Raw genomic sequence first — 13511 nt, 5'->3', positions numbered from 1 at the left:
ACATTACATGAATATTGAATAGTATTCATTTGGATTTGATTTTTGGCACTTTCTCGCGTTTGTGTGGTGAAAATTTTCGTGTTTCACTCGGTAGCAAAGTTTGTTTAATCCTCGTGCCTTGAAACCTTCGCAACGCTCAATATTCCACTTTTCGAATGGCTCTCTACTCTCGTGGTTCAACGTAGGAATCTTTCGCTTGCTCGGGTCAATTTAAAGGAAGGAATTAAACAAGAAATTTGCCCCCTTGTAAAACAAATAATTATTTTCATTTCCAAATTCTAATAGAGCCTAGTTTGCAATAATTTAACTACCTAGGTATTTACCATAAATAGGTACACTATTTAGTATGTTATAGGTATCTACAGTTATTTTACAATAAGTATATTACACTAGACCTTTCGTTTCGATATCTGTCTGTCACCAATCATTTATAATTACCTACTTGGTCCAAAACCCTCGGGGACTAGTTGGAATAGATTCTTAAACACCTACCTTTGAACGTCGTGACCGGGCCTGCCGGGAACCACTTTCGACGTGTTGCCTCCCTGTCACACTTACGTACAAATTTACAAGTGCGACAGAGAGGCAACACGTCGAACGTGGTTCGCGGTAGGCCTTCTGTCATTAAATTATGCCTAAAATCTGATGTCTGATTGTGACATTATTTTGATCCTGTTAATAGATTTTTATTAGTCACGAAGTTTAGGCCATTCGCTCGATATTTTCCGATTTCGTATCGCTAAACGTTTTGGTAATACACACAATACAGTACAAAATATGGTTAAAAAATAAATAAGCTGCTCAGTATAATCCTAAAACCTTCCTGGCAACGGGAATGTACTTTTTTTTGCCACCGTGTATATAATGTAATTTAACGATTTATCAGTTTCAACTAGCCCCCTTTTTCGAAATTTACACTCCATACTTTCGTATACACAGTAGCTTGCAGAATTTTGAAAATAAATATTTTGATACGTAACCATACATTATATGTTTATGTTTTCTTTTATATTATGTAATGTCTTGTTTGGTTGTGCTTACGAATAAAATCTTATTCTATTCTATTCTGTTCTATTCTATTCTATTCTACATACATAGTGCGATACTCACTATAAACTCATCAATCAACTCATAATATTTTCATGAATCAAGAACGCTTAATACGTAGGTATTATAGTGTACAGTCGAGTTCATAGATATATATACATTTCTTCACCTTAATCTATTGCAATAAGGTGAAATAATGTATACATATTTATGAACTCGACTGTACACTGGGCCGTATTCGTATTTGCTCCTTCGCGGCCATGAGCCGACTTTCATAACTCGTCTTCATACTATTCAAAGTTCATACATAATTCTGCACCTATGCAAATATTTACATGTACTATGTACATGGTTAATGTTACTACATTATTCTTTTAGTTAACAATACCGTTATTTAATAGTCACGAGTCACATGACGCTGGCATTCAAGTAATTACCTGACCGGTGTAGGCGATACCTTAAGAAAAAATAGTCACTCATTGCACTAACAATGTTCGTCTAAATGTCTACGATATGAGCATTTCTATGAACTCCTGGTCGTAGTCCTTGAGTCGGGGGCCACACGGGCTTTCGATTTGGAGCCCTGCGAGCTTGCCGACGAGCCAGAACGTTTCCATTTCGCCTTTGCCCTGTAAGTATGATAATGAATATAAGTTCTACGCAAGTTCAACACGGGTAGGTAAGTGTGGCATACGGGTAAGTGTAGCTGGCCTTCACATTGGGGCCTGTTTACACAATGATTAGTGTTTATTGGGAATCCATGCATTTGCTACTTGTATTTCGTGGCAAATGTACGAGTAGGTATGACAAAATTCATTCACTCCATTGTCTACCGTGTTTTTGCGCAAGAAATTCCAAAAGGTTTTCCGAAACGGTGAAGTGAAGAAAAATTAATAAAATTTAGTACAGTCATACTTACAGGAATATCTTTAATGCCTCTTGACTCCACCTCGTACCCACCAATGAGGTCTAACGCCGTCTTCGTCGTATCTGATATGTGGATTTTCATCGCTGCAACAAGAATAAGAAACCTGTTAGTAAAGTGCCGGAATTTTACGCGAATACACCTCGTAGCTAAAGTACAAAGTAGACCTTTTTTGTGGAATGCCCTTTACTGGAGTTTATAGCCATCAACGGCGATGCGGGACCCCATAAACCCACAAGCGCCGCAACAAGCATCTACAACAGATGATGTGGCCAATGATGATGATGATGATGATGTGGTCAATTCTGTAGTACCTCAAGGATGTTCACAAAAATCTGGTCAGACAGCTTCTTCACCACCAGTAATGCGCAAAATATAAGCTAGCTCCAACAGCGTATCGCTTAAGGACTTGTTAAGGACTTAATAGTCCCCATATGCAAGATCCCATTTTTCCCTGTATCTCACCTTCCCCCGTACTTTCCATACGACTTGCCGTATTAATAGTATCACCAAATAGGCAGTAGCGCGGCATGCAAGTCCCAACCACACCCGCCACGCAGGGCCCCGTGTTGACGCCGGCGCGTATCTTCAGCGCTTCGCCGGGGCAATGGGGGACTGTCGCCCCGTCCAGGCTCCGCATTAGCGAGAGGGACATGTCCGCTATTTCTGATGCGTGTTTATTTCCTGGATAAGAATAAGGTTTGCTATATTTCCAGTTCGGCTAATAAATATTCCTACTAAAAGCTGCCAGTCACGCGAACCTTTCGTATCCTATTAGAAATAGGTGAGTTTATTTGATTTTGTACTTCAGACAGAAAGAGCGCTGATAAGTTCCGAGTAGCCAACATAGGGATAGAGGATAGGGCACATATTAAATCACATTTAAAATCGGATCTATCGCGAATTTATTTTGTTAACTTTATTTACCGACGTTTCGACACAGGTTTCACTGGTCGTTTTAAATGTGATTTAATATGTGTTCAAAACGCGAAAGTTTTAAATGTTACAGAGGATAGGGCACCGAGCAATTTTGATTTAACAATTTGTTATTGATGTCATTAGGCATCTTACGAGCACCAATAAGTGCGAGCGAGTTCTGATCGTCAAGGTCGTATCAAAACAAGATCAAAACCTTAAAAATTGTTGAATCAAAATCAGCCCATGAAGATGTGCTGTAATGATAGAGGATTAGTGATATAAAAAGCCTTGGTACTACATATTATTAGACTTAGGTATGTTACTCATATCTAATGAAGTGTTTAACTCAGTTACTCGCTATTTTAGTTTATATTTATTAGTACGGTAAACGTAGGCTGGTCTATCTGAAGTATCTAAACCATTTTATTACTTAATCGTTGAGTGAAAAATAACATACAACCAACTTCGAATGGGTTAAAACTGTTTACAAAAAGACTTGTAGAATACAAACCGTTTCGTTGAGGCAAGCCAGACACTGCCATGTATGCGTCGCCTATAGTTTCCACTTTGTAGACATTGTACTGCGTTATTTTCTCATCAAATAACCTGTAAAAAGATGAAAAATACATTCAAAGAATACGGCTAGTAATAAAATATTAGTGACTCTGTGTGCTGCAGACTTCGCGAGCGCACGTGGCACCGTCATTAAAATTTTTTTTACAGAATAGACAAAACATGTTTATATATGTAATTAGATTCGATAATTCATGAGAATCGGTTGAAAATGAGAACTGAACACGGGAACATCCAGAAATAAGAAATAATTTTTGCCCAAGCTAAAAAGGAGACTTACTTTCGCTCGGTCAACAACTATAAATAAATTTCTGCCCCCAAGGTATTGTAAGTTCAATGTTGTGAAGTCAGTCTGTGATATAATTCCGTACAGTAACGTAGTCCATCTGCTAACTCTGCAAGTCTGCACCAACTTGGACAAGAAAAATGTTACCAACTGCAATATCGTCATAAGACAAGTTGAGATGAAGTTTCCTCACCCGATCCTTTTTCCCAGTCGGTGCAGCGGGTTCTATGTGTGTACTAATCTACTAATATAACAAAAGCAGCAACTGATTCAGCCGATAAAATTTTCAAAAAATAGGTTTGAGTATGGAATTTCCTGCAGATCGGTTTTTTGCCGGACTAACTTTAAGAAATTAAAATTCTTTATCTCCGGCATTCCCAATATTGGTAAGGCACCTAATTTCTGATACTTCGGTAGAATACACGACACAAAAATATTTTGTATTTTTTTTTTTTTCTAGAACCTCACCTGTACAGCATGTTGAGCATATTGATAATCTCCATAGGCGTACTATTTGCAGATATGGATGTGAACCCCACAATATCACTGAAGAATATGGTGACGGCATCAAACGCCTCTGCCGGAACGGTCTTTTGCGCTCGCAGCCGTTGTAGCACAGGCATGGGCAGCATCCTCGAGAGAAGCAGGTCGCTTTTCTGCTTTTCGGCCATTAGCCTCTGGGTTGTGCATGCGATGGATGAGGAGAAACCCTGAGAAAGAGACGATATTGTCAATAGTATTTTACTTAAACGCGCTCAGTTCACGACTACTCTTAAACTACAATTTTGCATTAAGCCCCCTCTTAAGGCACAGTCTATTGCGCGAGAAAATGAATCCGCCATGCGACTTACGCGTTACCCATTAACCCACGTAAGATACATAACGTTGACAAGACATATACATTTTTAGTTTTTCATTATTAATTTCATAGTCAGCGGTTTTTAGTGGATACTTAGATAATTTTTTGTTCTAATAGCTGAAGCAAGACTTCAACCATCACATTTTTTTCCAAAGAAAGGGTTTTAGGGACAACATAATTCACTGTCCGTGTCCAGCATCGGTTTTTTTAGATATTTTAAAACATAAGTATATTATTTATACCCGGGTCTATCGCGTATTTATTTTGTTACCTTTATTTCCGACGTTTCGAAACAGGTTTCAATATGTTATAATATGTGTTTAATACTCGAAAGTTTTAAATGTTATATGTCTTTAAACCGATATTGTTAGATTTGTTAAAAAGATGGATATTCAGCTTAGTTATTCTAACAATTTTAATTTGGTAAGGTTTTTTTTCCTAATTATCAATGTTAAATGAATCAGATGCGACGTCACAAACCGGATCGTGAAACGTGTCGTGAATGCAAAATTAAGTAAAGAAAACCCCTGGTTTATTCTATTTAGAATTAAAAGTAGATACTCGTTATAATAACTTGATTGTAGATCACTTAGATAACACCATATAACACTATCCTTTCAGTTTAGTCTCTGGAAATGTTCCAACCTGTATACAATTAACCTAAAATTGACAAATTCTGAAGTAAAAAAATGCTAAATAAAATGAAAGTCGTGCGTAAGATGCGCGCCAATCATCACAAAAAGTAAAAAGTAAAGCTCCTGCCTAGTGATGCCTAGAAATTCAAATTTCACTATACTCAGATTATTTTAAGAATGAGTTTAATCTTGTTTGAATTGAGGAAATAGTCGTTAGAGAGCCTTAAGAGAAAAATCAGTCCGTAATGTATGTAAGAGCGCGCTTGAATGTCGGGCTTCGACAGAGTCACCGACCTGACCCTACAGTGTATAGCCTGCATGTACTCGTAAGAGTGCGCTTCGCGCGCTTTAATGTTGGGCTTTGCCCGACCCTACGGTGTCAAGCCTGTATGTAAGAACGCGCTTGAATATCGGGCTTCACCCGACCTTACATTAAATCCGTGTGCTAAGCAATAAGTCACGATAGAGACTTAAATGACGGCATTTAAAGATAGTATAAATAGATGGACATATATGAAGCTAAATAATAATATAAAAAATACACTTTTACATTTATGCGAGCTAGATGCTTTGATATCAGTAACATCTAATATTATAAACGCGAAAGGACATATTATTAATTACATCAAGTCGGTCTAAAACAATACAGTAAAGTAGGCTTCGGTTAGGCCACAAAATGGGTGATCCCCCAAACAGTCGAATCCGCACGATCTCCATTATCGCAGTTGCAAGTGGCATTTTGGGCTCCGTTTAATTTACTTTGTAAAAGCCTTTTCAGTTACTTAGGTCACTTCGATAACATGTTATAGGTCCACTTAACTGGATTACTTATGATGGTTGAGGAGCCCAAGACGGGATTTTTGTAGTAAGATATGAGTGATATCTTGCTACCCCGTGGAGTCTACCTTTACCACTTTTAATCATCTATGTTGAGCCGTTGGTTGGTGGGGAGTTGGTGAGAGGTTCAACAAATCGGTAAGCAGGTTGTGGATTTGGTCATTTTAGTCCAAATTTATGCTATAATTGTGCCATTCTTTCATTCATCTGACAATTATTTCTACGCATTTCCTTAATCTGACGCTTGCAATGTGAAAATCGGGCGTCGAACTTGTGGTCGTCAGATTAAGGGAAAGCGTAAAAATAAGTGTCATATTCAGTTATAAAAATATATAGCACTAACTTGGACCACAACGATTAAATCCACAATCTACTAAACGATTTTTTAACCCTCCACCAACCCCCCGAAATTTAAAAAAATCTGTAGACGCTTTCCTGCTCGCTAGAAAAGAAAACTTTATATAACCGTTTCTTCTTCTTATCTAATCTTTGGATCCAATAGGTCTACGACGCTCGAGTAACTATACATTAACATCGCCGGCTCCACAGCTATGAGTCGTTAGGAAATATTCCTTGAGTCCGGTGTAGTTGAAGATTTGGTGTAAAAAAATAACTTACTATAAAACCATAACGCCACTACCCCAATAATCTCGATACGTATGGTAATAAATACCATAAAGCCTGTCGGGAACATCTAAATTCGAAATGGGGAAGTTTCCTCTTCTTAAAAAAAATATTTCACTCCGTGCATGAAATAAAGCACCAGCTAATTATTAGAAAAAGCACAGATAGCAATTATTTTTAATTTTTATTTAATACATAGGATAGAAATATAAAAAGTAGGTGAGTTGACAGTGACGTCACTAATATACTCGTTTTCATATAAATTCCATATTATTAGCAAATCGTTTTGACAGTTCTAAAAAAGAAGCTAATTTGACTCGTAGGAAAGTAGCCTATTTCGTTTTCTGCTTTTCCATATTTTTTGCATATTTGATTTCGAGATTTTGGAGTAATAACGAGGCGTGTATTTCAAGTGTTCGTGTAAGTAACGATGATCACAGTAGGCCCACTGGCTAGCAAAGAAAGCTAAGATCACGGTGATGAGGTTATGACCAATATGCCGTTGAGGCGTTGACGCGATTACCTATAATACATAGTATACACTAGATGTGCGACGAGTCATTTCACCTGGGTTTACCTGTGTTACGCCATTGTCAGCAACCTCGATGTCAACTGCCACGCTGACGCAGATAACCCTTTTATATTGAGGCTCGCTCTGTACGTTAAAACCGCAAAAAGCGTCTATTGATGTCACTAAAGACTATGGCGCAACAATACTGATGCATCGGCCAAAGGTTATTTATTATAAATAGGGTAATCCTATAATGTAACGTGTCCTCGATATGTTTTCTTACATCCTCTTCGTGTTTCCTCTTAATGTCAAATAAATCACGATACGGATTGCCATGAATACGTGTACAGGTTTAGGATCTATTGTCTTTGATAATGAGTATACCTAAAAGGTACCTAGAGCTGCTGGCGAAACGGCTGAACACCACAAGGAACAATTTTGCCGAGCCGCATCGCCTGAGACAAAAGTCACTGCACTTATTTACCTTACTTTTAAAAGTCATATAGTTACTAGTATACTTAGTGTTGCTGAACTCTCAGGAACTTTCAGCCTGGTACGTAAGTAATATTTATACTTTAGTTACTAAGTACTACACTAGACTTTAAACAAGTTAAGGGATGCCCCTAACGACCTAATATGTTTAGGGATGTCCCATAAGATCTAGAGGTTCATTCAGTTTTAGTATGAATCATGCAAGTTCTGATACGATTATTTTGTGTGATTCACGCGTATAATTGTAGGTACTTATACACATCGTTTAATTAGGCTTTATTTAGACTCGTAACCATATAAGGCAACAAATCAACGTCAATAGTACAGTCGCCATCAGATATATGGGAGCGGCCGAGGTGCTCAAAAATATCTGAACACGCACCTAGCGCCTTGACAATAGAGGCGTGTTCAGATATTTGTGAGCACCTCGGCCGCTCCGATATATCTGATGGCGACTGTACAGTCACTAGGCACATAAGTGTTGTTGTCGTAATGGGAAAGCTTAATTTTTCGTATCATACTGAAAGGACCTCTTTACGCTAGCTTTTTGCTGATGTTTCTTCGACGATCTTTACTATCAGAGGTCAGGGGTGTCAAAAGCTTATAACGAGTCTTTCATCTTTTTGATGATCACAATACATCAAACGAAGTTTGAAATCTAATGTCCTTTCCCAGACTCTACTTGTTAAAAGCCGTACCTAAATATAATTAAATTAGTATAAAATCTATCCAGTTCATTAACTTATATTAAACTGTGCAAAGGAAAGACGTAAATACACTTTGTAAACTGGTATTAATGAATTTCTACTTCTATAAAGGATATGGGCAGTTCTTCGCGATACAACTAAAATCTAGATCGTTTTGTGTCTTGCCTGTGAGTATGAGTGTTGCCTGTTGCGTCATGCGTCCACGCAGCCGAGTGAGTCAGCTACCTAATGATCCTTGTATTCAATAGATTGATCCCTAGATATCCCAATCTCCTAAAGTTTTATAAACGCTAAAATATAGGTATCTGCAATGTTGAAACTACATTTAATAAAAACAGGTTTTTAAAACTTAGTTGTCACCTTGCATACCTAACGTGGATGCATTCGAACAAAAATTAATCCGTGAGCTTACGCTATCAAGGCATTTTTAAGTCATGGCCAAGGTTTTCCCCACAATATTGCAGTCTATGAGTAAATTTAGTAACTAAACTTTGATGAGTGCGTAATGTTTTATTGTAATAGTAGACTTTTCTATCTTTTATGGAATAACAGGCTTTAATAAAAAGCGTAAAGTGTGCGAAGGGTTAAAAAAACGCACATTTGATACCTTTATAGTTGCAAGTGCACATGGGCTACAGTAACCGCTTACTAGGCGGACCGTATACTTGTTTGCAAAATTGGCAGGTTACCGAATGGTAGCTTATTTAAGTGGTCACAAAGTCAAATGGTAAGATGATATCTTCCAAACGGCAAGTACCTAAACACTGTAGCGGATAAGATTATTATAATCGGCAGTGGGTGAAAAACGTGAATATTAAACGGTAACGTCGATAAATCCATGTACTTTTTATATAAAAAAAGCATTTTGATTAAAACGTTCGAATAAATTTAATTTTGATTCCAAAGTGCCGTCTGTTAACTTCTCTCAACTTGATTTTTTACAGGATAATAAATACATAAGATTTTGCCATTTACCTTTGTTAATAACTAGGAAACAAACAAAAAATACATTCGTAAAATACCAGATATTTTATTATTCTTCCTTTATACTTAACGATTTCTAATCCTTGTCTAATAACTTAACGTTTAAGGAATTCTTTTTAATGTCTCTTTTTACATAGATTTAAAAATCATTATGAAATTTGCTCAACTATGTTATCCATTTACGTCATTATCATTTTATAATGCAAATGATACATATAAATGATTTCCCAAGGGTTTGGAAAATCCGTTTCCTTCTGAATTCGTCACATTATAAGGAAAGCCGGCGCCAGCGCACGCGCCTATTTTACATAAAAGCAGCAGCAAGGCTATGCGTAGACACATTCACGTCTTAGCACGTGACCAGAGCACACGTCCTCTAAAGTACTCTAAAGTGTCTCAAGTAACCATGTGGCCAACAAGTGTCATTCTGTGCGTATGCGCGACAGCGCTCGTCGTAGCGATTCCAATCCAATCAGATAAATCTATCTCCGCGAGTGAAATTCGTGTCTCTACAAGCGATATGGACCCTACATTAGAAATACGAATACCGCAAGATGAAAAAGGAACACCTCAGTTGCCTATGGAGTTTAAGATAGAATCAGTGCCCAGTGATAGAGTAAACAAGAGGATAAAACGCAGCGTTATGCCTCGGATGTGTCCGGCAGGAAAAATAAGAATTGGCGGGATTTGCATGCAACGAGAGACGTGTGAAGAGTAAGTTCCTTTTGTTTTTTTTTGCATTTTGGTTTTGTCACTCTGTAGATAAATAAATATAACCATTTATAAGCCATCGCCTGCTTGAGGAGGAGCTGGCCCGACGGTGGCACACAAGCACTCGCCTATTTTGTGCGATTGCGTGGTTACTCAGACTGCGAATATAATGAATTGGCGAAAGCCTTCTGTAGTGTTATTGTTACATGTGCTCCATAGTATTATTAATTTTAATACTGGTTTTGCGGAAAATGTCCAGCAAAACTAACTAACTGGTTTGATTATACATATAGCATATTTGCACAAATAAATAAATAAATAGTTATATTCAAATCAATACAAATAACTATAAACTTAAGAATATTTCATAACTTTACACTAGTAGTTTTACATTTGAAAAATATAGGCATTAATAGTTGTTAGTTAGTTGATCATATGGTCAATCGGTTGAAAAATACAATAAATATGCAAAAATAGAAACTACTATAAATAAATAGTACTAAGAATAATAAATCCTAAAACATGTCATTCATGATACACAGTAATTTCTCAAGAAGTGGGAATATACGTTACCCCATTCAAGTCTCAAGTTTTTAAAATTATATAATGGTACAGAATTACAAGCCATTTAATTATTAGGTTGCTATAACTGAGTATTAAACGCGTCACAGAATTACACGCCATTTAATTATTAGGTTGCTATAACTGAGTATTAAATAACTGCGGTAACTTAATTAATTGGTTAATACACATAAATATTGCTTAAGGAAACCCATTCGCAGCTTCCTTCGGTCTTTAACAAATAGGTAATATTCAATGTAAATATAAATACACATCGCGTTGGTTTTTAGGTATATTAGGTATTTAATATTTTTATTTTTAAATCGTGTCTCACATAGGTGACTCTAATTAAATTTTGTGGTAATTATTTGAATGAAATTTGACTAAAGAATAATGACGTAAATTTTAAATTTTGACGTACGTTTATTGCTCAGAGAGTAATGAAGCTATCATATAGAAGTCATGGTTTATGAAATAACCACTTACGTAAAAAATATATATATAAAGATATATTATGTAGGTAGGTAGACTGAATTATAATTACGAATATTATGAGAAATACAAATACGAATTCCACTTTAAACTTAACACCGTATTGTTATGTTACACATATGATATATGCATCTTACTATCACGTCATGTAGGTGTAAACTATCACTACCATTTGAAATTAAAAATTACTATCTCCAAATGATTTACTACTTATATACAATATCATTCATATACCTCATTTGTTCCATTCACATTTTTTTTAATTATAATTAAATCAGGGATCATCCATTAATTACATCACACGTTTAGGGGGAGGGAGGGGGTCAAGAAAATGTGACAAGTTGTGACAAGGGGGAGGGCGAGTCACAAACTTTGTGACGTCACTAACTTATTTAAATTATTTTATTCGCTGTACAGTAAAATAAGTTCTCGGAACGATAATCATTTTTATTCGTTTAATTTTCTTTCCTAATCAGTTTTAGGTTATAAAATTACTAATATTTCTTTTGTCAAAAATATTTTGATAAAATATTAATAATACCTACTTAATTCGATTTGCCGATTTCGTTGAAAAAATGTGACGTCACACCAGGGAGACCGAGAGAGGGAGATAGGGAGAGGGTTTGCCAAATGTGACCAAGTGTGACAAGGAGGGGGGGGAAGGGGTCAAAAAACCTAGAAACTCGTGTGACGTAATTAATGGATGTCCCCTTAGGTGAAAAGATGACTGCATTTTGACCTTGCGCAACATGAACTCCGTCATTCATCGACCTTGCATTCCGTCATCCAGATGATTGGTCGGGAAATTCCCGTAAGTTATGTTATTTGTAGGGCATTGACCAACTACAACTATTGGATTTAACCCTTTAACGGATCAACGGTGGCAGCATTGTTCCATTTTTATCGCCTGTCACTATGCCTGTCACTTCGCACTTACATACTTGTTAGAACTTAACAGGCATGGTGACAGGTGATAAAAATGCGACCGTGCTACGGACGCAGGTTAAAATGTTTTTGGCAAAATAAAAATTTTTGGTACAAGCTTTTATCGCTGACTGTACTTTTTTTCCACAGGCAATTAATATTCATGGAGACAATTCTAAAAAACCCCCACACAATTAGGTTGCGTTGTTTTATCACAGAGTTCCTATGACCACCTCCTGTCTCCATCATCAGATCAGCTCGATGGTACCATAATATTGCATTGTCACCCGACTTACATGCGTATGCAAATTTTCAGCTTCATCGGAAACCGGGAAGATAGTTAAATTAGTTACCTTAGATTCCATTACATAGTTACATACAGGTCGACCTAATAAAAGCGTGTTAAAAATACTCGATTTATATCGCGATCGCCTCTTTAAAGTACAAAAAATTCAGCATAAGAAAAAAATATAAAAAAGTATATGTAATATCTAAGTGTCCTCTATATGATTAAGGTAGTCACAAAATAGATTTAGATTTATGTATTTCATAATATTAAATTACATTATAAATTATTTTAATTTAATCTATACGAATATATATTATGATCGTCACTTATTATATACAAATGTCAATACAGATAAAAATTCATCACAAAGTCAAATAAATATTGGGAAATAAATATACAATGCTATGGTTACGAAAAAGATGTCAATATGGCTAGCTAGGTATCTCGTAATGGTCGTCAAATTATAGTACAATGCATTACAATATAAGAATAGGTAAGCAATATCATATCATATAATTAATTAAATCTATTGATAATAATATTGTCTTCGGTTACCGCGATAGTTACTCATGAAATAAAACTATGAAAACGGATTATATCGCGTATATTGAATTTATAATACATCCCGACGTTTCGAACCCTTTACAGCGTTCGTGGTCAACGGGTGACTGAGGAAAAATTACAAAGTGCAAAAATACCCACATACTAAAATAATGAACAATCATAGACTACAAACTTTAAGGCTGGTTGTACATGCAAAATCGGTTCATAAGGCTAGTTATACACTACAATTATTTTCAAGTAAAGATATATATATATATATATATATATATATATATATATATATATATACGCGATAAAACTACGCCGGCTCCAACCCTACACCATGGACCCGAGAAGATTTAATTCCCTCCTAAATTGTAGGAGGGTATCCCAATATGGGACCGTAAATTCAATATACGCGATATAATCCGTTTTCATAGTTTTATTTCTATTGATAATATTAGACGTCATTTCCATATATTCTTTTACAGAATATAATGGATTATCCAATAAAAAGGATCTCAATTGGCGTTCAAATGCTTCGTCAGATGGTTCTGTTCGCAACACAGCACAATTATATAGGTTACAGGACA

At 36.2% G+C, this 13511-nt stretch overlaps 2 protein-coding genes across 2 annotated transcripts in view; both read right to left on the bottom strand.

Annotated features, from left to right (window-relative positions):
* Positions 1-2158: 2158 nt before the first annotated feature.
* Positions 2159-4124, bottom strand: LOC134745876 (receptor-type guanylate cyclase gcy-22-like). The gene is made up of 4 exons (XM_063679971.1): positions 4093-4124; positions 3402-3496; positions 2438-2656; positions 2159-2277 (listed from the first exon to the last, which is right to left on the bottom strand). The coding sequence occupies exons 1-4, from the start codon at positions 4122-4124 to the stop codon at positions 2159-2161; spliced, it is 465 nt and encodes a 154-aa protein (XP_063536041.1).
* A 72-nt stretch (positions 4125-4196) lies between these two features.
* LOC134745875 (uncharacterized) overlaps positions 4197-13511 on the bottom strand; it is a 48532-nt gene continuing 39217 nt past the window's right edge. The window contains exon 6 of the mRNA XM_063679970.1: positions 4197-4459. Within this exon, the coding sequence (XP_063536040.1) occupies positions 4214-4459 (246 nt within the window). The 3' untranslated portion in view covers positions 4197-4213. The remainder of the gene's footprint in view (positions 4460-13511) is intronic.

Source organism: Cydia strobilella, chromosome 12 (assembly GCF_947568885.1).
Source record: "Cydia strobilella chromosome 12, ilCydStro3.1, whole genome shotgun sequence".
Classification (NCBI taxonomy): domain Eukaryota; kingdom Metazoa; phylum Arthropoda; class Insecta; order Lepidoptera; family Tortricidae; genus Cydia; species Cydia strobilella.
The sequence above is the reverse complement of the archived record's forward strand: the minus strand, read 5'-3'. Positions and strand labels throughout refer to the sequence as shown.